At 42.8% G+C, this 26,468-nt stretch overlaps 1 protein-coding gene across 1 annotated transcript in view; it reads left to right on the top strand.

Annotated features, from left to right (window-relative positions):
* DGKQ (diacylglycerol kinase theta) overlaps positions 1–26,468 on the top strand; it is a 176,487-nt gene that overhangs the window by 68,382 nt on the left and 81,637 nt on the right. The window contains exons 3-5 of the mRNA XM_084627882.1: positions 18,019–18,118; positions 22,159–22,244; positions 24,383–24,508. Coding sequence (XP_084484008.1) covers positions 18,019–18,118; positions 22,159–22,244; positions 24,383–24,508 — 312 coding nt within the window. The remainder of the gene's footprint in view (positions 1–18,018; positions 18,119–22,158; positions 22,245–24,382; positions 24,509–26,468) is intronic.

The following is a 26,468-nucleotide window of genomic DNA, read 5'->3' as shown; positions in this document are numbered from 1 at the left end:
GTGAACTGTTCCAGAGCCCAGAGGGTGAGACATGGCAAACCAGGAAGCAAGTCCCAAACCCAAGGCCCCGGACTGTCGAGAACTCCAGGAGAACCATAACTGGGAGGAAATACACTGAGGAATGGCCCGAGGCTAAGAAGGAACCTGGGGGTTTGGGAAGAGAGTGCTGGGGGGGTTGGCCAAATAGCCCCAGGCAGAGGGCGGCAACTGGAATAAGGGGGTGGTGTTATGAGTGTGGGGAATTGGGGCATATAGCAGCCCAGTGCCCCAACAGGAAAGAGCCTATGCAATGTAATCTGGGGGATCACAGGGAGCAATGTGGCCTAATTGGCCTGATAAGGGTTGCAATGACCTTGCGTGGGTATACAAGATCAGAAAAATGAATGGAATTGAAACCATAGCATTAGTAGATTGCGGGAGTGCTGTCACGCTGGTCTCGGGGAAGTTGGTGGGGCAAGACCAACTAACCTGGGCCAAAAACACAGGGGTAACGTGCGTTCATGGCACTGTAAATTTCTACCCCACAATCCCGGTACGGATTGAGATCCAGGGGAATACTACCAGGGTGACTGCAGGGTGGTTCCCAGGCTCCCCTACCCTGTCTTAATTTGTAGGGACTTCCCTGGGTTTGAGCGCTTACTCCCCCCAGTAGAGCCAGAGGAGGGTAGCAACGCCCGGGTTGAGACGGGGGCACCTACAGATAGCCTCACCCCAATGTTTGCCGAATTTGCCCTGGAGTTATTCTCATCCCCTGGAAAACCCCAAAAATCTAGGCGAGAAAGGAGGGCAGATAAAAGAATAGGGACCAGGATTCTAGCAGAGAACCAGAAAACCTCCCTTGTTGGTAGGCGAACCTGTTCAGGAGGCCAGGAGATAATTCAGGTCAGTGAGGACTCGGAGGCGGTTCCTAGCCCAAGTAGGGGCAACCCAGGGGGCGGAGTAGAAACAGGCCCCCTGGAATTAGGTCAGATTGGAACTGCATGTGAGAATTTCGGGCAGGACCAAGCCAATGACTGGCTATATGCGAATGTGAGGGAGGAGGTAGTGGAGGTAAATGGCGTACCCGTGGAAGGGAAGACCAAAGGCCCAAGGCCATATTATGTGCTCAGACGCAGTCTGTTGTACAGGATAGCGCAAATACGAGGGGAAGAAGTAGAACAACTCTTAGTCCCACGGAAACACACAAGGGCAGTACTAGAGTTAGCTCACAGTCCATCTATTTGGGGGACATCTAGGAATAGACAAGACACTGGATAGAGTCGTAAGAAGATTTTATTGGCCAGGAATACGTGCAGAGGTCCAGCGCTGTTGTGCCTCCTGCCCTGAATGCCAGTTGCATAGCCTCCGACCTCACTTGCGGACCCCATTAGTACCTTTGCCTATTATTGAAGTCCCTTTCGAGAGGATAGCAATGGACATAGTGGGCCCACTGGAAAGATTGGCACGGGGCCACCGAAACTTGACTATGCCACGTGGTATCCAGAAGCCATTCCTTTAAGAAACCCCACATCCAAGGCAGTAGCAAAAGAACTACTCCAGGTTTTTGCCAGAGTGGGCATCCCTAAGGAGATCCTGACAGACCAAGGAACCCCGTTCATGTCAAAATTAATGAAAGACTTGTGTACCCTACTCCGCATCCAGGCCATACAGACCTCAGTCTACCACCCACAAACAGATGGACTGGCTGAGTGGTTTAACTGTACCCTTAAAAGTACAATCCGGAAGGTGGTAGCACAGGATGGAAAAGACTGGGGTACCCTTCTACTGTATCTAATGTTTGCTATATGGGAAGTCCCCCAGGCGTCCACCGGTTTCTCTCCCTTTGAACTACTATACGGACGCCACCCTCGTGGAATATTAGATATTGCCAAGGAAGATTGGGAAGAACAACCCAACCCAGGAAAGAATGTCACTGAGCACGTGACACGGATGAGAGAGCGAATAACTCGAGTAACTCCTATAGTATGAGAACATTTGGAAAAAGCAGAAGAGGCCCAGTGGACATATTACAACCGTCGGGCAAAAGTACGGAGATCTCAGCCGGGGGAACGGGTAATGGTGCTAGTACCAACAGCAGAAAGCGAACTCCTAGACAGCTGGCATGGACCATATGAGATAGTGGAAGCCATTGGGGAGGTGGACTATAAGGTCAGACAACCAGACTGCCGAAGGCCAGAGCAAATCTACCACATCAACTTACTGAAGCCCTGGCGTGACCGAGAGACATGCCTGGTCATTCGGGGAGCTCCACCCCAGACAGATGACCCACAGGTGCAGGTGAAGATACCTTCTGAGTTAACTCCAGAACAACGAACAGAGGTCATTGATATGCTCCAGGACGTGTTCTGTACACAGCCGGGCCGTACAACACTGGTCCAACATCATATTGTCACCAGTCCCGGAGTAAGGGTGACGATAAGACCGTACCGAATACCAGAAGCTAAAAGGGAAGAAATTAGGACAGAAGTGAAGAAGATGCTGGAACTCGGGGTTATTGAAGAATCCCACAGCCAGTGGTCCAGCCCTATCGTCCTAGTCCCCAAGACTGACGGCACCTGAGGTTTTGCAATGACTTCCGGAAGTAGAATGAAGTATCCCAATTCAATGCCTATCCGATACCACGCATTGACGAGCTAGTTGATCAGTTAGGCAAGGCCCGATACCTAACCACTCTAGACCTGACCAAAGGATATTGGCAAATTCCCCTGGCTGAGAATGCCAAGGAATAGACTGCCTTCTCTACACCCGATGGCCTGTTCCAATACACTGTTCTCCCTTTCGGACTCCATGGGGCCCCTGCAACTTTCCAACGACTTATGGACAAATAGCTGTGACCCCACGCCAAGTATGCCGCCGCCTATCTAGATGACATAGTCATCCATAGCCCTGACTGGGAAACACACCTCGGAAAAGTAGAAGCGGTGCTAGACGTCCTGCAGAAGGCCGGCCTCACTGCCAACCCTCTCAAATGTGTGATAGGACTAGCTGAGGCCAGATACCTCAGGTATGTAGTAGGGAGAGGTTAGGTGAAACCCCAATGGAACAAAGTGGAGGCAATACAAGGTTGACCTCGACCAGTCTGCAAAAAGCAGGTCCGAGCATTTCTAGGGATAGTAGGATACTATTGGAGATTCATCCCTCATTTTGCCACAAAAGCAGGGCCATTGATGGATTTAATAAAGGCTCGCGGCGCCGAGATAGTAGAGTGGACTGATGTGGCAGAAGGAGCATTTGCAGATTTAAGGAGCAGTTTGGAGGGAAGCAGAGGAGAGTTTAGAGAAGTGCTGCAGTGGGCTAAGAAGACCAAGATCCTAGGTAAAGGGACACCTGGTATGTGCAGAGGGAGGGAGGAAGCCCCACAAGCTGAAGGGCAGGAGAGGGAAGTAGCCCAGGGGAAGGAACCGCTAGTTCAAGAGGTTTACTGCTATCCCTAGAGCCCCTAGGCTGGGACCCAGAACAGAGGGTGGGCCTGGGTCCCTCCCTCTCCACTCCCCTCCTCTAGGACACTAGTGGGGCAATTAATACCCCAGTTCAGGGGCGAGAAATGGTGCCCTGAACCCTCCCCAAGAAGAGAAAGCGTGAGACCCATCAAAGTAGTGCCGGCAATTAGCCACGCTACTTAATTATTAATTTATTTAAAATTTTAATTGAAAGTTATTTAATTTTAGTCAATCATTTGAAGATTAGCAAATATGTAGGTTAAAATACCAACACTAAACTTTTTATTTTTTTTAAATACTATTTTTTTCCCGTAAACTTGAACATGTAACAATCATGTTCAAGATGCATCAGTCTGAGGACTTCATCTAGTGCCAATTGTTGTACTGCCTAAGTGCTTCTCTGGAAAATTAGGACTGCAAGGTGAGGTCCCCTGTAGTGGACTTCATGAGATTTCTGCTCTTCTCCTTTTCCTGGGTATACTTGGGTGTACAAGTTTTTGACTCTGTTGTTTCTGCTCCTCCCCTGTTTGTTTCTTTGGCTATAGTGTGAAAGTTTTGTTCAAGCCAAGGGGGTCTTGCAGCATATCCTTGAAGTGATCAGGCTCCAGACTAATCCAGTCTTGTCTGGAAGGTTGTTTTGTTTGACAGATGTGCCCCCTTGACTGAGAAGATCTGCCTGTAGATCTCTTGCGGTTCCTCCTGGGTTTTGTGAGCTGCATTGTTCCCCCAGGACAATTGCCTGGAGCCTCACAAAAGGGTGGGAGATATGATGTGACTAATTGTTGAGCTACCAACAAAGCCGGGCACAGTGCACTTTTTTTCTTACATTATAAGCACAGGAAACTTAAACCGATACAATTTTTTGAATGTTCTAAATGTTTTTGCTGCTCCAAATTCTTCATCTCCTCCTTCAAGCCCCCATGTCCGTCCTCTCTAGGCAGGAGAACACTCCATCTAAACTCTTGTAAACTTGATATAAGCTATAGCCTGTCAAGAGAATTAACATACTAGCTTTGAATCCACAATCTTTCACATTCAGAAATAGTATAGATCAGAGGTCAACAACCTATGGCAAGCTGATTTTCAGTGGCACTCTGCTGCTGCCCTGGGGTTCTGTCTGCTGTACCCTTGCCAGCCGGAGTCCTGGCTGCCGGCCCCGCTCAGCCCACTGCCAGTCTGGGGTTCCGCTTGCCCATCTCAGCCTGCTGCCGGCCTGGTATACCAGCTGCTGGCCCCACTCAACTCGCTTCCGTTCTGGGGTTCCGGCCACCGGCCCCTTGCCAGCTGGGGTCCTGTCCGCCAGCCTCACTCAGCCCGCTGCCTGCCTGGGGACATTGGAAAACTCCAGTAAGGAAAAACAAGGGCAAGGATCACACTAAACTGATAAGATCTGCATTTTAATTTAATTTTAAATGAAGCTTCTTAAACATTTTAAAAACCTTTTTTACTTTACATAGAACAATAGTTTAGTTATATAATACAGACTTAGAGAGAGAGACCTTCTAAAAACGTTAAAATGTATTACTGGCACACGAAACTTAAATTACAGTGAATAAATGAAGACTTGGCACACCACTTCTGAAAGGTTGCTGACCCCTGATATAGGGGAAGGTTGTCATTTCATTTTCTATTCTTGTTTTTGTATTTTCTTCCCTTAATAGGAGCCATAAAAGCATTGATTTCCATAGTGGTAATAAAGGTGAGGTGTCCTTTTATTCTCAGGTTTCAGAGTAGCAGCCGTGTTAGTCTATTCGCAAAAAGAAAAGGAGTACTTTTGGCACCTTAGAGACTAACCAATTTATTTGAGCATATGCTAGTGTCTAAGGTGCCACAAGTACTCCTTTTCTTTTATTCTCAGTTATCAGGTTTGCTTTTGATGTTGCAAAAAGGAACAGTCTCCAGCAGGTCTTGACAGCAGAAAACTCTTCCAAGTAGAAGTATGACTCATACAAAAAAGTTTTCTTCTACAGAAGTACCCTAGGGCCTAAGGGGACCTGTGTATTCAGACTGCATGAAATTGACAATAAGCTTTCCAATTGCAAGGCTGCCCTTGAGAACTGCCACCAACAGTGGATCTAATCTGTTGTTGTGTATGACACATGTCAGACAAATTGGGTCAGCTGTAGGAATACATTTGCTTCTGATACAGTGAAGTAATGTACAGATTCATACTGCTTCCCTTGCATCAGCCACAATAGAAATTTTGGGTATTGGCTATATTAGCTAATTTGAACTGTATTAATCTGTTTCCGGTCCTCTGATATGTTCCCTCCCCTTTGTAATGTTAATTCTAACAGAGATACTTGCTTGATTACAAAAGTTGTATGTGAAAGACTTTGGACTTTTTACCAGAAATTGCTTTTAACTCTCATTCTTCTTGTCCCAATAAAGTGGTGAAATTAGCATTGTTACTCAGCATAGAGACTACTTGTGTTCTTTAGACCAATTTATAAAAACAAATAAATAGCAGTCACAGAAGGTGCATGAACTCCTAACCAAAAAGAAAGCAGGAAGGCAAGCTAAAACCCAGTATAGTTAAAATACAAGATTAGAGGTTATTCAAACTAAACCTACTTTTCAAAAAATAAAAATCCAGACCAAGTGAAGTCACTAGAAAACAACAGTGGTGGCTGGTAAAATGTAAGGAAAGCAAAGAAAATTTGGAGAGAAAACTGAAAAATACCAAAATTAAAAAAATTAAAAAAAAAATCAAAACCCAGGGAATTCTTGAGGTATATTAGAAGCAGGAAGGTGTCCCCTGGACAACCACAGTATCAAGGGAGCAATCAAGGCAGATGTGAATGTTGTAGAGAAGCTACGTTATTTCTCTGAAATAATCTCCCACACATAGGATGTGGACTTGACATCTACTCCAGACTTTTAGTCTTTCCAGATGAGGCACTAACAGAGACTGAAATGTCAAAATAAGAAATACTGGAATAAAATGATGAATTGAGATTTAATAATAAATTGAATAGCAAAGAGACAAGGTGGGTGAGGTAATATCTTTTATTGGACCACATTGGACCAATTTCTTTTGGTAAAAGAGACAAGCTTTCATGCTACACAGAGCTCTTCTTCAGATAGTCGCAGGGACTGGACTGCATTCATCCAAGAGTTCTGAAGAAACTGGGAGTGAGTGTGTTATGATTTTCAAAGGAGTCCTGGGGATTTAGACGTCTTCCATTCCTGTGGCTAATCTGTTTAAAAATGTAAAGATATCATGTATTAAAATCAGCTTCTAGACTGGAGGATAGCAAACTTACCTATTTTTTAAAAAGGGCACTAGGGGATTATTCTGGGAATTAGACCGGTGAGTGTTACTTCATTATCAGGTATATTGGTTGAAGTATTAATTAAAGACCATTCTAAAACACCTAGTTGAGCATGATGTGATCGAGATCTTGTTCAGGTATTTTGTACCCTAACAGTAAACTAGAATTTTATTGAGCATCTCAACAAAATAGTGGATAAAGGAGAAGCAGCTGAAGTGACTTATTTGGCTGTTCAAAAGACCTTCAGATCTTTCACAAGGGACTATAAAGGTAACTAATCCTGGGGTGAAAAATAAAACTCTATAACTAGGGCCCTACCAAATTCACAGTCCATATTGGTCAATTTCACGGTCATAGGTTTTAAAAAATAATAAATTTCATGATTTCAGCTATTTAAATCTGAAAATTCACAGTGTCATAACTGTAGGAGTCCTACCCAGCTCACAGCAGGGCAGAAGTAAGGATGGTATGGTCTGGTATTGCCACCTTTACTTCTGTGCTGCTGCTGGCAGGGCGCTGCCTTCAGAGCTGGGCGCTTGGCCAGCAGTTGCCACTGTCCGGCCACCCAGCTCTGAAGTCAGCACAGAAGTAAGGGTAGCAATACCGCAACCCCCCAAAAATAACTTTCCAAACCCCCCCATAACCCTCTTTTGCGTCAGGACCCCCAGTTTGAGAAATAAATCTATATAGTATAGGGTAAAAGTACTCAAAAGACCAGATTTCATGGGGGAGACCAGATTTCACGGTTCGTGACGCATTTTTCACAGATGTGAATTTGGTAGTGCCCTTGCTATAACAAATGAGAAATTGTCTGAAAGAAGAAATTGCACGGTGGAGGAGAAGTTGGAAAAAGTAGACTTCTGCCGGTTGTTAGGTTTTTTTGTTTTTGTTATGAGATCAAGCCCTTTAAAAGTCAGGAAAATTCTGAAGATTAAGATTATTTCAAGTAATGTTGATTCATCCACTCTGCATATATGTAATATTTCAAAGTCCTTTCCCTCTGTTAAAGACATGTTGTGTTGATAATGATCTTAAAGGCCTAAAGAGTTAAAGGTGTTCATGAACTCTTTCACTGTCCAACATTAAATAGCAATAGGTGGGTTCAGGGTTATTTTTAAACAGAGCCCTTGGTTTTACTCAGTTACTGAGCAAACATCCAAAAGTATTCATTCATATTGAAAGTTTATTGATTAAACATGAGAAAGAACATGAAATTAAAACAAGCATTTATATTGAAACTGTGGTTGAGTGGTTATGCAAAACAGACTTAGTTAAACCTTATCAAAGTCTCTCTCCTTTTGGTGTCAAACTATCAGTCTCTTATTTTCAGAACAGCCTTTATTTGAAGAAAAGGCAAAGGTTAATTTTACTCTGTCCTGATGTGAAGGGCATCTACTTATCCTGTTCTTAATAAGAAGGCAGACTAAAGGTGGAGGAGAGACAGGGTAGAAAAGATGGGTGAAATATGGCTTTGGCCGATATTTCTGGAACACTGGATCTCTGGTTATTACGAGTGGATGCTTTGGCTGGCTAGTCGACCAAGACACCTGCTGCTTTGACTCTGGTTAGTTATGATCCTGTCAGGGCTGTCATCTGGTTGGATCCTTTCTCCTTAGACAAGGCAGGCTTGGATGACTGCAGTATAGTTGACTTCAGGATTCAGTGAAAAGCCAGGAGTGAGATAGGCTAGGAAGAAAGAAAGAAAAACCACATGGCAGAAGATAACACAAGAGAAGGGACTACAATACAGGATCTTGCATGTTTTTGTGGTGCTGGTAATTAGATCTCCCTGCTGGCGGGCTGAGGACTGGCTGTCATGATGATGCGATGACTTTCAGCACTCACAGGTGAAAACCAAGTTCCTTAAACAAGAGTGAGGCCAGATGGCCTTTCCTTCAGGAAGAAAGTCCCTCGATATCAGTCAAGCAAATTCCATACCTGTGGAATAAATATACATAGGAAGGCAGAATTAACTTTCTTCATGTGGCAGCTAACGGAAGTCTGTTTTGAAAGCAGATAGTGGTTTGGATTACGGCAACCATGGTAAATCAGTTGTTCGAATGTTAGCTGAGAATTTTCAGACTTCTGAACATACTTTGTTTTTTCATTATTTAATAGTGTATCATAGCAGCTCCCCATGGCACCAAACCGGAATAGGGCCCCATTGTGTCAAGTGCTTTGCAAACAAGTGGAAAGATTTTTTTGATTTTTCCTGTCCCCAGTTTCACGGCACTGAATTGCCCTGCCCTGAAGAGCTTACAGTCTAATGTAATGTTAATTTTTTAAAAGCAAACATTCCAATAACACATTGTTCTCCCAGGGAGAATGCTTTCAAAGCCTTAAGTCTTTTGACTGGGTATATACTTTTGTGAGTGTTTTGTGGGCCAGAAGCAATTATGCGTGGCATTGTTGGGAACTTATCTGTAGAGCAAAGGTTAAGAGAATTGGAAAATCCCTAGCAGAATTAGAAAAGGCAAGTACAGCTGCTATAGATAGCTGAAAACAGAATGGTCATCCCCGTACCACAAATACCTGTTAATGTTTCTATGTACACAATACTCTTGATTTCACTTTCTGAACAGTATTCTGCATCTAAGCCACCTGATAGGAAGAATTTTTAACATAATTTAGAAGTGCCATGGTCAGTAAATCTATAAATGTAGAAGAAAATAAGTTTAATCATTGTAAAGGATAGTGTTTATAGTGGTGGCAACAAAAGGCCTTTGAAGATTATTGAAAGCAGAGCCATTTGATGATGGTAAAAGCAGTTTGTTTATACTGTACACTACATTTCTATATGATATAGTAAGTAATACAGCAAGACCGTATCCAAAGGGCAGTGCTCAGATGTCTTCATGAGTTATGGCTGGAAACAAAATGCTGAAATGAAGAATTAGGGAATACTCTCTTCATAAGTGAACTGGGTATTCAAGGGCATTTCAGGGTATAAATTGAAATAAGCACTAACACTGTCCTTTGTGTCAATAGATGTTTGGTCAGTACTATATTGGCACTTAGACATTTTTAATGGCATTTCTTGGATAAAGTTTCTATATCGTTCTGTACAGATTGATTTTAGTGTCATCGGACTGCAAAAGGAGCTCAGTAATTGATGAGAACCAAGAAATTACAACTCTTTGTGACCATGTAAGCCATCTCACGTGCTTTTAATGCACAATATTAATACAGCTACTTAATCTCATTTCAAAATGAGTACTATTTCAGGACTTGGACTACAAACTCATCACCAGACCTTCCATGGTAAGGGATTGTCCTGAAGTGAGGACGAGAAGTGATGGGCCTAATCTGCAGCAAAGGGAGACTTAACACTATCTATTACACTTCCTAACTCTAAGGATAGTTAAGCTCTGGAACAAGCTTCCAAGGGAGGTTGTGGAATCACATAATTGGAGGTTTTTAAGAACAGGCTGGACAAACACTTGTCAGGGATGGTCTAGGTTTACTTGGTCCTTCCTCAGCACAGGGGGCTGGACTAGATGACCTCCTGAGGTCCCTTCCAGCCCAACATTTCTATGATTCTCTTTTGCTACAGAACATTTGGCTTCCGTCAAATCAACACTTTCTGTCAGAAAAGTGTTCCGTCTGAAAATTTTTGACCAGCTCTAATGTGAATACAGTCTTGTGGTTGAGATGTTACACATGCATATTAGGAAACTTTAAATTATAGTGTATATATGTATATTTATAGGAATCAATGTAACTTGACCAAAGTGCCATTTTATGTCTTAATAGAAAATTTAAAAACTAGTGCATATACGCAGGGCTGTGAGTTATGTTTGCCATGGGAATTATATTGACATTTATGCGTCTGTGGTTATAACTTTAGCGTTAATGTTTTCCTATTTTAATATACCTGGGAATATGTTTAAGTACAGTGTTTTAGTTGTATTTTTGCCTTTAGGGAGGGAATCCTTTCATCATCATCTTCTTTCCCCCTTTTGTCCATCAGAATTAATTCAGATTAGTAGATCAACAATTCATGTTAGGAATCTGCTCAGCCAATTTAAAAAAAAAAAATTTACTTTTAGTTTTTCATTTCACTATCCCTTGTTTCATTTGTGTGTCAGTCTCTGTCCCATCATTCTGCACCCATCCAGTCACCTGGGATCTCTTTCCCCATCCTGCGACTGACAAACCTTTGTTTCATTTACTTTGTCATGAACATTTCCGGAATAGAATTGCTTAGCATAATCATGCCTGTGTTCTGGTATACTAGAGCTTCCTTTAGAAGCTGACTGGAATGATGTGATTCTGATCAATTTCAGATGCTGCTAGCAAATACAGGAAAATCCTAATACTCAAGGAACAGTCAGATCCTGCTAAATAATTCTGTGGGATTGTCTGCTGGAGTGAGTATGGAAATGTGGTATTTGTGTGATCTCAAGTATCATCTAAAAGCTGCTGTTAACACATTTTTACTGGAAATGATTTTTATTATGCAATATTGTAGTGAAATGTTGTTCCAAATGTACTTCAGATAGTTCTTATCAGAAATGTGACAAGGCTAATTGTCATGGAGCCATAGATGATGATAAATGATGTGATGTCGTAGCTTGTCATGAAGGGTACGTGGATTACTCCATTCAAGAGGCAGACTGTGTAATATAAAATTGTAAATTTGAAATTTTAAAATGCAGTTAACCTAAATTATACCTGAACTTTGTGACACCAGTCATTTGAATTCTAAAGTCTAAAAGAGACATTTGTACTTCTGGCTTATTGTATGAGTGTACTAATGTGACAGGAATATGCTACTTCAAATACTAGTGTGTCTTGGGTGTGGATTAAATACATAAATAATCCTTTAAAATTTTCCATTTCATGGTTTTACTTTTCATTCATAAATAGTGGTGTCCCACAGGGATCTGTACTGGGACAAGTACCGTTCAACATATTCAGAAATGATCTGGAAAAAGGGGTAAAGTTGGCAAAATTTACAGATGATACGAAACTACTCAAGATAGTTAAGTCCCAAGCAGACTGTGAGGAGTTACAAAAGGCTCTCACAAAACTGGGTGACTGGGCAACACAACGGCAGATGAAATTCAGTGTTGATAAATGCAAAGTAAAGCACATTGGAAAACATAATCCCAACTATACATATAAAATGATGGGGTCTAAATTAGCTGGAGCACTCAAGAAAGAGATCTTGGAGTCAATGTGGTTAGTTCTCTGAAAACATCCACTCAGTGTGCAGCGGGAGTCAAAAAAGCTAACAGAATGTTGGGAATCCTTAAATAGGAAAGGGATAGATAATAAAACAGAAAATATCATATTGCCTCTATATAAATCCATGGTACGCCCACATCTTGAATTCTGTGTGCAGATGTGGTCACCCCATCTCAGAAAAGATATTTTGGAATTGGAAAAGGCTCAGAAAAAGGCATAAAAATTATAAGGGGTATGGAATAGCTTCCATATGAGGAGAGATTAATAAGACTGGGACTTTTCAGCTTGGAAGGGATATGATTGAGGTCTATGACATCATGACTGGTGTGGAGAAAGTAAATAAGGAAGTGTTATTTACTCCTTCTCATAACACAAGAATTAGGGGTCACCAAATGAAATTAATAGGCAGCAGGTTTAAAACAAACAAAAGGAAGTATTTCTTCCCACAATGCACAATCAACCTGTGAAACTCCTTGCCAGAGGATGTTGTGAAGACCAAGACTATAACAGTGTTCAAAAAAGAATTAGATAAATCCATGGAGGATAGGTCCATCAATGGATATTAGCCAGGATGGGCAGGGATGAAGTCCCTACCCTCTGTTTGCCAGAAGCTGGAAATGGGAGACAGGGGATGGGTCACTTGATGATTACCTGTTCTGTTCATTCCCTCTGGGGCACCTGGGATTGGCTACTGTTGGAAGACAGAATACTGGGCTAGATGGACCTTTTGTCTGACCCAGTATCACCGTTCTTATGTTCTTATTCCTGTCTGTTGTTGGTTTTTTGGAAGCATCATTGCACCTGAAGAAAGATCCAGTCCAAAGATTCAGCTGTAGTTGTTGTTACTAGATCCAGGCTGTGTTATAAATAGGGAGATGTAGTGTTAAAAGACTCTAAGTTGGGGCATTTTTCGTACTGTATTGGAAGATGGAATTCCACATGTGCTTTTTTCCATTGGTCCTGCACTTCCCAATCTAGCAGCAATCATCAATATGTGAGAGAAATCATTAGATTTTTGTTGCATTACTTTATGAGAAGAGTATAGCGGCACTAAAAATGTTTTGTTAAACCTGTTAGTGCTGTCCATAGCAACAGAATCTTGAGATACCACTGTCCATTGGGAAGATGAGCAATTCCTCTTTGAGCCAAGCCACAGATTTGGCTCCCAGTGTCGCAATAATACTAATACATCCATCCTTGTGATTCAGCACAGTAATTTACACAATCTGGTCATCTTCCACCTCGCTGTAATAAGGGATATTCAGGCTATTGTTGTAACTGCTGCAGTTTGGCATGGGTGTCTTTGCTGTCCAGGCTTTGCAAGGTTAAGTTGTTCTTTTGGGTAATTGTCAGTTTGTGCCTTGGGAGGGCCATGTGGAGAGGACACCCTTGGTCAGTTCAGCCTGATCTACGCTATGAGTTTATTTTGGCTTTAGCAGCGTTAAATCGAATTAACCCGGCACCGGTCCACACAACAAAGCCATTTTTTTCTACATAAAGGGCTCTTAAAACCGATTTCTGTACTCCTCCCCAACAAGGGGATTAGTGCTGAAATCGACATTGCCGTTTCGAATTAGAGTTAGTGTGGATGCAATTCGAAGGTATTGGCCTCCGGGAGCTATCCCACAGTGCACCATTGTGACTGCTCTGGACAGCACTCTGAACTCGGATGCACTGGCCAGGTGTACAGGAAAAGCCTGTGCTTTTGAATCTAATTTCCTGTTTGGCCAGGCGAGCTCATCAGCACAGGTGACCATGCAGAGCTCATCAGCACAGGTGACCATGCAGTCCTAGAATCGAAAAAGAGCTCCAGCATGGACCGAATGGGAGGTACTGGTTCTGATCGCTGTATGGGGAGAAGAATCCGTGCTATCAGAACTATGTTCCAAAAGACGAAATGCCAAAACATTTCAAAAAAATCTCTGAGGCCATGAGGGACAGAGGCTACAGCAGGGACGCAACACAGTGCCGCGTGAAACTTAAGGAGCTCAGACAAGCGTACCAGAAAACCAAAGAATCAAACGGATGCTCCAGGACAGAGCCCCAGACATGCCGCTTCTACGCTGAGCTGCATACAATTCTAGGGGGGGCCGCCACCACTACCCCTGTCCGTGGACTCCAATGATGGGGTACTCTCCACCATGCCTGAGGATTTTGCGGACGGGGAAGATGAGGAGGAGAAGCTTGAGGAGAGCACACAGCGCATTGTTCTCCCCGACAGCCAGGATCTTTTTTATCACCCTGACTGAAATACCCTCCCAACCCAACGAAGCCGGAGAAGGGACCTCTGGTGAGTGTACCTTTTAAAATATAATACATGTTATAAAAGCAAGTATTTTTTAATGATTAAGTAGCCCTGAGGACTTGGGATGGATTCGTGGCCAGTACAGCTACTGGAAAAGTCTGCTAATGTGTCTGGGGATGGAGCGGAACTCTGCCAGGGACATCTCCATGAAGCTCTCCTGGAGGTACTCTAAAAGCCTTTGCAGAAGGTTTCTGGGGAGAGCAGCCTTATTCTGTTTCTCCATGGTAGGACACTTTACCACGCCATGCTAGTAGCAAGTAATCTGGTATCATTGCATGACAAAGCCTGGCAGTGTTTGGTCCTGATGTTTGCTGGCATTCAAGCAACATCCATTCTTTATCTCTCTGTTATCCTCAGAAGAGTGATATCTTTCATGGTAACCTTGTTAAAATAGGGGAATTTAATTAAGGAGACATTCAGAGGTGCCTGTTCCTACTGGGCTGTTTGCCTGTGGCTGAAAAGAAATCCTCCCTGCAGTTAACCATGTTGTGTGTGTGTGTGTGTGTGTGCGTGTGTGTGTGCGGGGGGGGCCCACTGGTGCTGAGCTGTTCGCATTTGGCTAGCAGGCATCTTCCCTGATACCAGCCATGCGGTGGGGGGAGGGGTAAAGCGATCATCCCAGAGAATTGAGGGAGGGGTTAGTTTGGTTTCTGCTGCTGCATGTTAATAGGAAAACTGCAGCACTAAATGGCCAACTCAACGTGCTTTGCTTGGTATGGGAGAGGAGGGCGCTGCTGTTATGAAGGTTGCAGAAGCCGAAAGACTATGGCTTACCATGGCTGCCTGCAAGCCGAATTCTGTTGCCTGGCACTGCGTTTGTGATCTCTAACACCAAAGCCACAGGCACTCAATATAAGATGCAAAATGTGACCGTGTACCAAAATCACATGTGCTATGTAATGTGAATAGTGTTGTTCACCATGAAAGAGTATAGCCATTGTTCTGTAAAATGTGTCTTTTAAAATACTTCACTCCCTTTTTTTCCTCCAACAGCTGCAAATGTTTCAAGCCTCCCTCCTTCCTCCCAAAGGCTATCTCAGATAAGGTGGCGAAAAAAACGTACACGTGATGAAAAGTTCTCTGAGCTCATACAGTCGTCCGGCACTGACAGAGCTCAGCAGAATGTGTGAAGGGACACAGTAGCAGAGTACAGGAAAGTGGCTGATGAACGTGAGGAGAGGTGGTGGCAGGAAGATCGGAGGAGGCATGAGGCAACGCTGTGGCTACTGCGGGATCAAACAGACATGCTCTGGCGTCTGGTGGAGGTTCATGAACGGCAGCAGGATCACAGACTGCTGCTGCAACCCCTGTTTAACCGCACTCTCTCCTCCCCAGGTTCAATAGCCTCCTCACCCAGATGCCCAAGAACACCGGGGGGAGGGGGGAGAAGGCTCCGGGCACACAACCACTCCACCCCAGTGGACAGCCCAAACAACAGAAGGCTGTCATTCAAGAAGTTTTAAAGTGGCCTTTTCCTTCCCTCCTCCCACACCCTACCCGGGCTACCTTGTGAGTTATCTCCCTATTTTTATAATCAATTAATAAAGAATACATGTTTTTTAAACGATAGTGACTTTATTTCCTTTGCAAGCAAGCTTTGATCGAAATGGGGAGAGTGGGTGGCTTACAGGGAATTTAGAGACAACAAAGGGGGGGTGGGTTTTGATCAAGGAGAAACAAACAGAAGTGTCATACAGTACCCTGACCAGTCATGAAACTGGTTTTCAAAGCTTCTCTGATGCGCAGCACTTCCTGCTGTGCTCTTCTAACCGCCCTGGTGTCTGGCTGCGCGTATTCAGCAGCCAGGCGATTTGCATCTATCTCCCACCCCGCCATAAATGTCTCCCCTTTACTCTCTCAGAGATTGTGGAGCACACAGCAAGCAGCAATAACAATGGGAATATTGGTTTTGCTGAGGTCTGAGCGAGCCAGTAAACTGCGCCAGCGACCTTTTAAACTTCCAAATGCACACTCTACCACCATTCTGCACTTGCTCAGCCTATAGTTGAACAGTTCCTAACTACTGTCCAGGGTGCCTGTATACGGCTTCATGAGCCAGGGCATTAAGCAGTAGGCTGGGTCCCCAAGGATAACTATAGGCATTTCAACATCCCCAACGGTTATTTTCTGGTCTTGGAAGTAAATCCCTTCCTGCAGCCATTTAAACAGACCAGAGTTCCTGAAGACGCGAGCGTCGTGAACCTTTCCTGTCCATCCCACGTTGAAGTTGGTGAAACGTCCCTTGTGATCCACCAGTGCTTGCAGCACCACTGAAAAGTATCCCTTGTTGTTTATGTACTGGCTGCGCTGGTGGTCCGGTCCCAAGGTAGGGATATGGGTTTCGTCTATAGACCCACCATAGTTAGGGAATCCCATTGCAGCAAAGCCATCTAGTATGACCTGCACATTTCCCAGAGTCACTACCTTTGGTAGCAGCAGCTCAATGATTGCATTGGCTACTTGCATCACAGCAACCCCCACAGTAGATATGCCCACTCCAAATTGATTACCGACTGACTGGTAGCTGTCTGGCGTTGCAAGCTTCCACAGGGCTATTGCCACTCGCTTGTGAACTGTGGGGGCTGGTCTCATCTTGGTATTCTTGCGCTTCAGGGCAGGGGAAAGCAAGTCACAAAGTTCCATGAAAGTGCCCTTACGCATGTGAAAGTTTCGAACCCACTGGGAATCATCCCAAACCTGAAACACTATGCGGTCCCACCACTCTGTGCTTGTTTCCCGGGCCCAGAATCGGCATTCCACAGCATGAGCCTGTCCCAGTAGTACCATGATCTCCAAATTGCTGGGGACCGTGGTTTTAGAGAAATCTGTGTTCATGTCCTCATCACCGTGCTTCCGTCGCCTCCTCGCCTGGTTTTTCAGGTGCTGGTTCTGCATAAACTGCACGATAATGCACGGGGTGTTTACAATGGTCATAACTGCTGCAGTGAGCTGAACGGGCTCCATGCTTACTGTGCTATGGCGTCTGCTTGGGCAATCCAGGGAAAAGGGCGCGAAACGATTGTCTGCTGTGCTTTCACGGAGGGAGGGAGGGTTGACTGACGACATTTACCCAGAACCACCTGTGACAAACTTTTGGCCCCATCAGGCATTGGGAGATCAGCCCAGAATTCCAATGAGCAGCGGGGACTCCGGGAACTGTGGGATAGCTACCCCCAGTGCACTGCTCAGAACGTTGACACTTGCCACAGTACTGTGGATGCACACCGTTGAATTACTGTGCTTAGTGTGGGCGCATGCACTCGACTTTATACAATCTGTTCCCAAAAATCAACTTCTGTAAAATTGGAGTACTTTCGTAGTGTAGACATGGCCTTCTTTGGCAATGGGACTGAGATGGGCCAAAAGACATGGAGCATAGTGGGGTGGAAGAAAATCTTTAATTTTAAAAATGATTATTCACTGGATATATATGCATCTTTTGGCATTTTTCTTGTATATTGTTTGTGTTCGTCTTGTCTGTTCAAATACTCTTAAGGGCAAGGACCATGTCTCTGTGTGGGACCCTGATAATAATTGGAGCCTTCGGGTGCTATTTCAATAATAAAACATCATGAGTGCCACCCTTTTCTTGTTTCACTTTTTAAATTTCGAGATGCCTGGGTGTTTATAATAAAACTAGTGTATTTGTTTTCAATTTGTGTTTCTCCTCACTTCTGTGTGTGCACATAGTATAAAGTCATGTATTGCAGCATATAGTATATAAAGGAACTTTCAATGATTTAGAATTCTTCTTAATAGTCATTGACAGTGATTGTTAAAGATTTACCCTGTATATTTTCATTGACAGGTTCCAGTTGCACATTGTTTTGGACCTCCGGGACATTACAAAAAAAAGTTTTGCACCGTATGCAGAAAGCAGTTAGAGTCCCTTGCTTTTCGATGTGAAGGTAATTTAAAATGTGTATATGCACAGTCATGTGTGTCACATAAAAATAGATATATGTGTATATCTAAAGATATATAATATATGCTAATGATAACCCTGACATAAATTCCTTTCTTTTTGCATTCATGAGATAAACTCTACTTAATTTGTTCTCTGGACTGCTTCATTTGTGTTCTGTCCAATAATCTTTGTGTCTGAACCAACATTGCAAACTACCAAGCACCTTCAAACAGTTACCTTAAAAACAAGGAACAAAAATACATGCAGACATAAGTCTCTTCACCAAATGTGGATTCCATCCCCTGATTTTACTCTGGTCCTTGAATTATTGTTGATGCTGCTGCGGGTCAGTGACAGGCCCAAAAGCAAGCCTCCTCCCCTTGGAGAAATGTGATTCTGAGCTTTCTGTTAGTGTGTAGCACAAACACCTATCCCTGAAGGCTTTTGAAATACTGGGACTTAAATAAATACCAACAATTTTGACAGAAAAGCTATTTTAGACTGCTTTTAACATATTCTCACTTCTCTGTCACTGTCTGTTGATGGTAGTTAGGGCACCTAAAGGGACATGAAAATAGTATCAGTAAAAATAATTGTACTCTAAAAATGTTCCAAAGTAGCTTTTCTGTAAAAAGTGCCGTAAACATAGAATCATAGAATATCAGGGTTGGAAGGGACCCCAGAAGGTCATCTAGTCCAACCCCCTGCTCGAAGCAGGACCAATTCCCAGTTAAATCATCCCAGCCAGGGCTTTGTCAAGCCTGACCTTAAAAACCTCTAAGGAAGGAGATTCTACCACCTCCCTAGGTAACGCATTCCAGTGTTTCACCACCCTCTTAGTGAAAAAGTTTTTCCTAATATCCAATCTAAACCTCCCCCACTGCAACTTGAGACCATTACTCCTCATTCTGTCATCTGCTACCATTGAGAACAGTCTAGAGCCATCCTCTTTGAACCCCCTTTCAGGTAGTTGAAAGCAGCTATCAAATCCCCCCTCATTCTTCTCTTCTGCAGGCTAAACAATCCCAGCTCCCTCAGCCTCTCCTCATAACTCATGTGTTCCAGTCCCCTAATCATTTTTGTTGCCCTTCGCTGGACTCTCTCCAATTTATCCACATCCTTCTTGAAGTGTGGGGCCCAAAACTGGACACAGTACTCCAGATGAGGCCTCACCAATGTCGAATAGAGGGGAACGATCACGTCCCTCGATCTGCTTGCTATGCCCCTACTTATACATCCCAAAATGCCATTGGCCTTCTTGGCAACAAGGGCACACTGCTGACTCATATCCAGCTTCTCGTCCACTGTCACCCCTAGGTCCTTTTCTGCAGAACTGCTGCCTAGCCATTCGGTCCCTAGTCTGTAGCTGTGCATTGGGTTCTTCCGTCCTAAGTGCAGGACCCTGCACTTATCCTTATTGAACCTCATCAGATTCCTTTTGGCCCAATCTTCCAATTGGTCTAGGTCCTTCTGTATCCTATCCCTCCCCTCCAGCGTATCTACCACTCCTCCCAGTTTAGTATCATCCTCAAATTTGCTGAGAGTGCAATCCACACCATCCTCCAGATCATTTATGAAGATATTGAATAAAACCGGCCCCAGGACCGACCCTTGGGGCACTCCACTTGATACCGGCTGCCAACTAGACATGGAGCCATTGATCACTACCCGTTGAGCCCGACAATTTAGCCAGCTTTCTACCCACCTTATAGTGCATTCATCCAGCCCATACTTCCTTAACTTGCTGACAAGAATACTATGGGAGACCGTGTCAAAAGCTTTGCTAAAGTCAAGAAACAATACATCCACTGCTTTCCCTTCATCCACAGAACCAGTAATCATAACATAATTATAATCATAACGTAATCAGTAACATAATACATGTTGGTCTGAAGGCTTCATTGGCACTTGTTTGGGGCAACCTGCCTAACTCCTGCATGGCTGTGCCGTTCATGAATGACATGTCCATTTCAAAAATGGAAGTCATTGGCAGTTGGTAAGGCACTGCTGAAAATTTTATCCCTGCTCTAGTGTTCCCCTGTATGCATGGCAGGAGAGCTGAAACTGAAGAGACAATAGGTTTGAGCATGCATGGAGGCAATAGGGATGAACCTGGAGTTATGTTGGATAGTCTTGGGCCCATTCTGAAGACCCTTGTAAGCAGCATCAGGGATCAGAAAAAAGCTTTATAAAGTTAGTTTTAAATACTCTTTTTAATTGGGTGATAAAACTTGTGTTCTCTTTTGATGGTCTTCATATTGACTAGTTCAAAGAAATGGAAATGTTGACAGAGGGGCACTTAGAGCTTGAGATGAGTTTTGATTTGATGACTTTGTATTTGATAGACCAGTTCCTCTACCTTTCTGCAGATACTGTCCTTCAGTTGTAAACTAAACAATCAAAGTATGCTTTATGAAAGAGCCCATAAAGACTGCTCAGTTCTGACCCTAAGCTCCTGGGCTGAAGTTGACACATTTAGCACATCTTGCTTTTTAAAGACCGTTTCTTTTAGGAAAGTGGCTGTCTCTAAACTGTCCCCATCCTACTCAACGAATTCATTCTTTTCGGTATTTGGAGGTATATCCAATATCCATATCCAAACTGCAATGCGCGTTCCAGCTTTTACTCCTATTAGTACTGCAGAGCCAACATAGCTTTGCTGCGTGAGCTGCAGATTGTACTCTACCAAGTGTACCAACAGCAGAATTGTTGCTACGCTCCAATCAGCTACTCTTGTGTAACCTCGCTGAAATCATTATTTGGTTTGCAGAAACTTTATTACTGGATGTGTGGCTGGAAAGAACTCAGCTTGTCTCTAAGCCCAGGTTGAATTTACAAAACTGTCAACATTTTCCTTATCAAATGTGTATTTTTTTTTAAAAATAGTTGACAAATAACAACCCTGGAACTGCACAATATCTTTTTTTACCAGGTAATTTTTGGGGTAGATTTGTAGTCAAGTTAAGAAGTATTTAATCTATTTAGGGATCTCATACTTACTACCTTGTTATAGCAGTTTTCAGAAGGATTCTTTTCAGGAAAGAAAAACAATATTGCTTCTCCCGTAGATTTAAACAAAGACAGTCTTTGCTTATGTGCAATGGAGAATTACATCCACAGCAGTGTGTAGGGCTATAATTAGCTAGAATGTGCTTATTGACTTTATTTCTTACAACTTATAGAGCACTTTTAAAATTAAGCTTACAGAATGGGTAACTTGATGATTCTCGTAAAAGCATGACTGTCATTGTTAATGGCTGTCAGCGGGGCTGACCTCCTGTGTCAGATCTGGAATACTCGTCAGAGTTGTGTGAGGTGGTTGGAACAATGGATTCCTTGAATGCTACAGAAAGAGGTGGTTTGCAGGCTTGGTGGAATCCTGAGATTCATGTTCTTGATTTATTTGAAGAGACAAATGTTGCTGTCCGCCCAGAACAGTCACTTTTAAAGAACAGTTCTATTTACAACTTAGATTGTAGCTAATTTTCTTTTCTTTTTCTTCTTCTTCCAAATAGGTTCATGGCCATTTGTCCCTGTGTAATTTTTGTTTGGGGTGTGTCTTGGCTGGCTATCACTCTTCTGTGTTTAGGACTTTGTTATTTTTCAGCAATAGAAAATAGGGAAAGTTGCCCTTCCTATTAATGGGGATCTCCTGAACTCTTTCTCATTTTGTTAAAGCAAAATTTCCAGTTTAAGGTGAGAGAGGTGATTATGGTAGGGAAGAGGACTGGTTTCTTTGAATCAGACTATAGACATCCTTATAATAAGCCAGCCAATTGTTCTTATCTTACTTTATTAGAAGAAATAATTAAATCACTTAAGCGCAAAATTAGTTTTGCCTTCCTACATACTTGCTTTTTCAGTTAAATAATAGTGGCATCAATTAAATGCAAAGTAAATTGAATAACACACACCATAATACAGATAAATGTCTTGTATTTGCTGAACAGTAAAAGGCATAAGAAATGCTATGTGGGGAGATAGGAAAAGTAAAACAAACCTGGGTGTTAGACATTTCCTGTTTAATTTTTTTACTTTCAGTGTGTGAACTACACGTGCATACGGATTGTGTCCCATTTGCTTGTAGCGATTGTCGTCAGTGCCATCAAGATGGGCATCAGGATCATGTGAGTGTTAACTTGTGTGGCTAGAACAGAGCATGAAGTACAATCAGTTACTTTCAATGTAAAACAAACCTGATTCCCCTCCCTCCCGCAATAACATCCTCCTCCAGTTTCTGTTGTGTGGTTTACTGTGTGAGTGACATGGGTTTGGTAGATATGTTCCTTATCTATAAGGAACAGAAAAATACATCCTGTATATTATTGGATTTTATTGTGAACTGATGTTACTTTTTGTTTTCTAATGTGTTACTGACATTTGTCCAATGGAGAGCAGGTTGTTGCTGCTGAATTTTAGACATGCTCAGTGGAGCTCAAGTTGAACATATCCAGGAGCGTTCAGAAAATCTCGGTCTTTATTTAAAAAACAAAAGACCGCTCTGGTGATGGGGAAATGGAAATTCCCTCTTCTCTCCGGAGTATTTTTTTTTTTTTTTGCTTCTTATGATGTGAACCTTTTTTAGAGAAACTGTAATGCTAAACAGTACAAGCCTGTTGGCAGAACGAATAGAATTACCATCAAAATACAATGTGCCCTTCATACTGATGCATCATTTCTAAATTGTAGTGTCCTCTTTGTGAAGGGGGAAAATGATTGTATAGCTGTTGCACTTCTCCCTGTTGTACCTCAGATTTCATGGCCAAAACTTTAAAAGATGGCTGCTGAAAATTCTGGTAGTTAAGTGGATATTGAGGCCTGATTTTCAGAAGTGCCGAGCAACCAGCAGCTTCCATGGAAGTAGAGAGTTACTGCTGAACGCTGAGCACTTCTGAAATTCAGGCCTAAATGTGGTGTTAGTTGTACCGTAGCTTTTAGCACCACTCTTTAAAATTTTTGGCCTTCTATCTCTCGTACTAAAGACTGACCAAGCATTTTGAAAGGGCACGTTATTGTAGTAGCTATAGGTGCCAAAGATCAAATGCAAAGTAATTTGCTGTGTATAACTTTAGTGTAAGAATAATACATTGTGGACTGTTTGTAGAACATGAAATAAAAATTAATATTTCTGTATGCAGTGTTGTAGCCATGTTGGCCTCAAGATATTAGAGACAAGGTGAGTGAGGTGATATCTTTATTGGACCAACATCTGTTGGTGAGAGAGACAAGCTTTCGAGCTTACACAGAGCTCTTCTTCCGGTCTGGGAAATGTACTCACGAGTGTCACAGCTAAATACAAGGTGGAACAGATTGTTTAGCGTAAGTAGTGATCACATATTTCAAAAAGAACAAGGAGTACTTGTTACACCTTAGAGACTAACAAATTTATTAACAAAAATATTTCAAGGGACCACTCCAGGGGAAACGGCCTGTTAACATCCCTGCAGTCAGGGGAGGAAAGGAAGATGGGGGCGGACTGTTAGTGGGTTACAGATTGTTGTAATAAGTCATAACTACACTGTCTCTGTTCAATCCATGATATTGAGTGTTCAGCAAAGTTATGAATTTAAGCTTCCCGGCTCGTCTTTTGAAAGGATTGTGCAGGTTTCCTTTGAGGATGAGGACTGATAGGGCAGACACAGAGTGATAAAGTGAATTGTGAAAAGTGTTTACCCACAAGTGATGTGAGGTTTTTGTCTTTTATCGTTTTCCTGTGGTTTTTCTGCATTTGAGCTTTTGAGCAACGTGACACACTCCAAGGACACAGAGAGTTATTATAGAAGCCACACATTTCTGAGATCTCTAAACCCATTCCTCAGGCTGGCTGCTGCTTATGTCTCAGGCAAAATGTTTAACGTTTGCTGCTCAATATCTTAATCCGTAAAATGCTAATTCTAATCTCTCTGAATATTTTGAAAACTAAGATTTGTAATGGGCAGTGAAGATGGAAAGTGCTATGTAAGTGCCAAATATTGTTCCTTATGTTGATGCATTTATTACAGAGCTAAACATTACAATGCTCAGGAAAACGGGCCAGTGAGACTTCTTTTTCCTTGATTTTCTGTGGGATTTTAATGGCCTGCTGCAAACTTGCTTACTCCATATTTCAATAGGAAAATACTTAAATATTGTATATATTAATTACATTAAATATGTGCAACGTTCTGTGATGTTTTTCCTGAAGCCTTTAGGGTTAATTTTAAATTAATAATGTAGGGACCTGGTTGTGTTTACCATAATACAGTCGATTGATCCATTTTCTCAGGATACATATCATCATCATTGGAGGGAGGGAAATCTCTCGTCCAGTGCTCGTTGTGAGGTCTGCAAGAAAACCTGTGGTTCTTCAGAGGTGCTGTCTGGCTTGAGGTGTGAGTGGTGTGGCATTCTGGTATGTAAGCGTCATTGGGCATACTGTGGAAATAAAAGCTTTGTTAATTTTATATATTTAAAACTGGCCATGAATAAGTCATAGAATATCAGGGTTGGAAGGGACCTCCAGGAGGTCATCTAGTCCAACCCCCTGCTCAAAGCAGGACCGATCCCCAGTTAAATCATCCCAGCCAGGGCTTTGTCAAGCCTGACCTTAAAAACTTATAAGGAAGGAGATTCCACCACCTCCCTAGGTAACCCATTCCAGTCTTTCACCACCCTCCTAGTGAAAAAGTTTTTCCTAATATCCAACCTAAATCTCCTCCACTGCAACTTGAGACCATTACTCCTTGTCCTGTCATCCGCTACCACTGAGAATAGTCCAGATCCATCCTCTTTGGAACCACCTTTCAGGTAGTTAAAAGCAGTTATCAAATCTCCCCTCATTCTTCTCTTCTGTAGACTAAACAATCCCAGTTCCCTCAGCCTCTCCTCGTAAGTCAGTCATTTGTTAGATGACACTCAATAAATCAGAGCGAAAGTAAGTTTGGGATTTGTTTCCTTTAGTCTCCAAAGTGGAGGAATTTTAAAATAAGTGGATAAAATTAAGGAATTCTTAATGCTGTGTCTTAACAGGATTCTTTGGGGGTACTAACACTGCATAGTTAACTGATGCTTCTTCGTTCAGTACACGGCTGCTATTCCATTTCTTGTCTTGTGGTTCTCACACATTCGGTATATTACCAGTTAGTGCTTGTATTATTGATGTGAATTGTAAAAAGTGTGAGAGGGTCGGGCTAGATGGCTATAGGAGTGTAATAGAAGGCAGATATATTAGCCCCAGGCTGAGTAGGTCCCTTTTCCCTGGGTAAGGTAACAGGGAAGGTTCCAGAACAATCAGGAACCTTCTGGAGATAATTAAGACAGGCTGATTAGAACACCTGCAGCCAATCAAGAAGCTGCTAGAATCAATTAAGGCAGGCTAATCAGGGCACCTGGGTTTTAAAAAGGAGCTCACTTCAGTTTGTGGTGTGAATGTGAGGAGCTGGGAGCAAGAGGCACTAGGAGCTGAGAGTGAGAACACGGACTGTTAGAGGACTGAGGTGCACAAGCATTATCAGACACCAGGAGGAAGTTCCTATGGTGAGGATAAAGCAGGTGTTGGGAGGAGGCCATGGGGAAGTAGCCCAGGGAGTTGTAGCTGTTGCACAGCTGTTGCACAGCTGTTCCAGGAGGCACTCTAGACAGCTGCATTCCACAGGGCCCTGGGCTGGAACCCGGAGTAGAGGGTAGGCCCGTGTTCCCCCCAAATCCTCCCAACTCCTGGTCAGACACAGGAGGAGTCAACCTGGACTGTGGGTTCAGAAAAAAGGCCAAGCTGAGGGCTGCCGTGAAGCTCCAAGGCGAGCAAATCCGCTAATAAGCGCAAGACCCAAGGTAGAGTAGGAACTTTGTCACAAAAGAAACAAAAATTTATGCTGATTACATAGAATCCCTCCTCCTAACCTGCTGGTGTTCCCTTTCAGCATGGAATGTTTTTGAACCCTGGAGATTGTTCCCAACATTTCTGAACGTGTATTTGATTTTGTGGTCATCCTTTTGTACTGCTAATGTTTTATTCCCATACAACATAAAAGTATCCTACCTTTATATGCTCTCTCTTATTCAGAAGAAAGCCAAAACTTGTTATAGACTTAAAACTGATATAGAGCCTACTGTGTAGATAGGGGTCACTGAATACATCATTAGTCACCAAGAGGGTGAAATGCAGAAACAGTGCCTAGAAATAACACACAAAGCATTAGGGGATAGGAAATGAAAAATAAATTTAATAATTAAAAACAAAAGTATTTTTGAATTACCACACTCAGTCTTAAAACTTACAATAGCAAACTTACCTCTATCTTAAGGCTAAACAATTATTCAGTGTTTCAGGTATATTTTATTTGAATTATTTAGATATTCAAAAATACTTTTAA

The sequence above is a fragment of the Lepidochelys olivacea genome (genome assembly GCF_965140295.1).
Source record: "Lepidochelys olivacea isolate rLepOli2 genome assembly, chromosome: 5".
Classification (NCBI taxonomy): Eukaryota; Metazoa; Chordata; order Testudines; family Cheloniidae; genus Lepidochelys; species Lepidochelys olivacea.
This window is presented reverse-complemented; position numbering and strand designations above follow the sequence as displayed.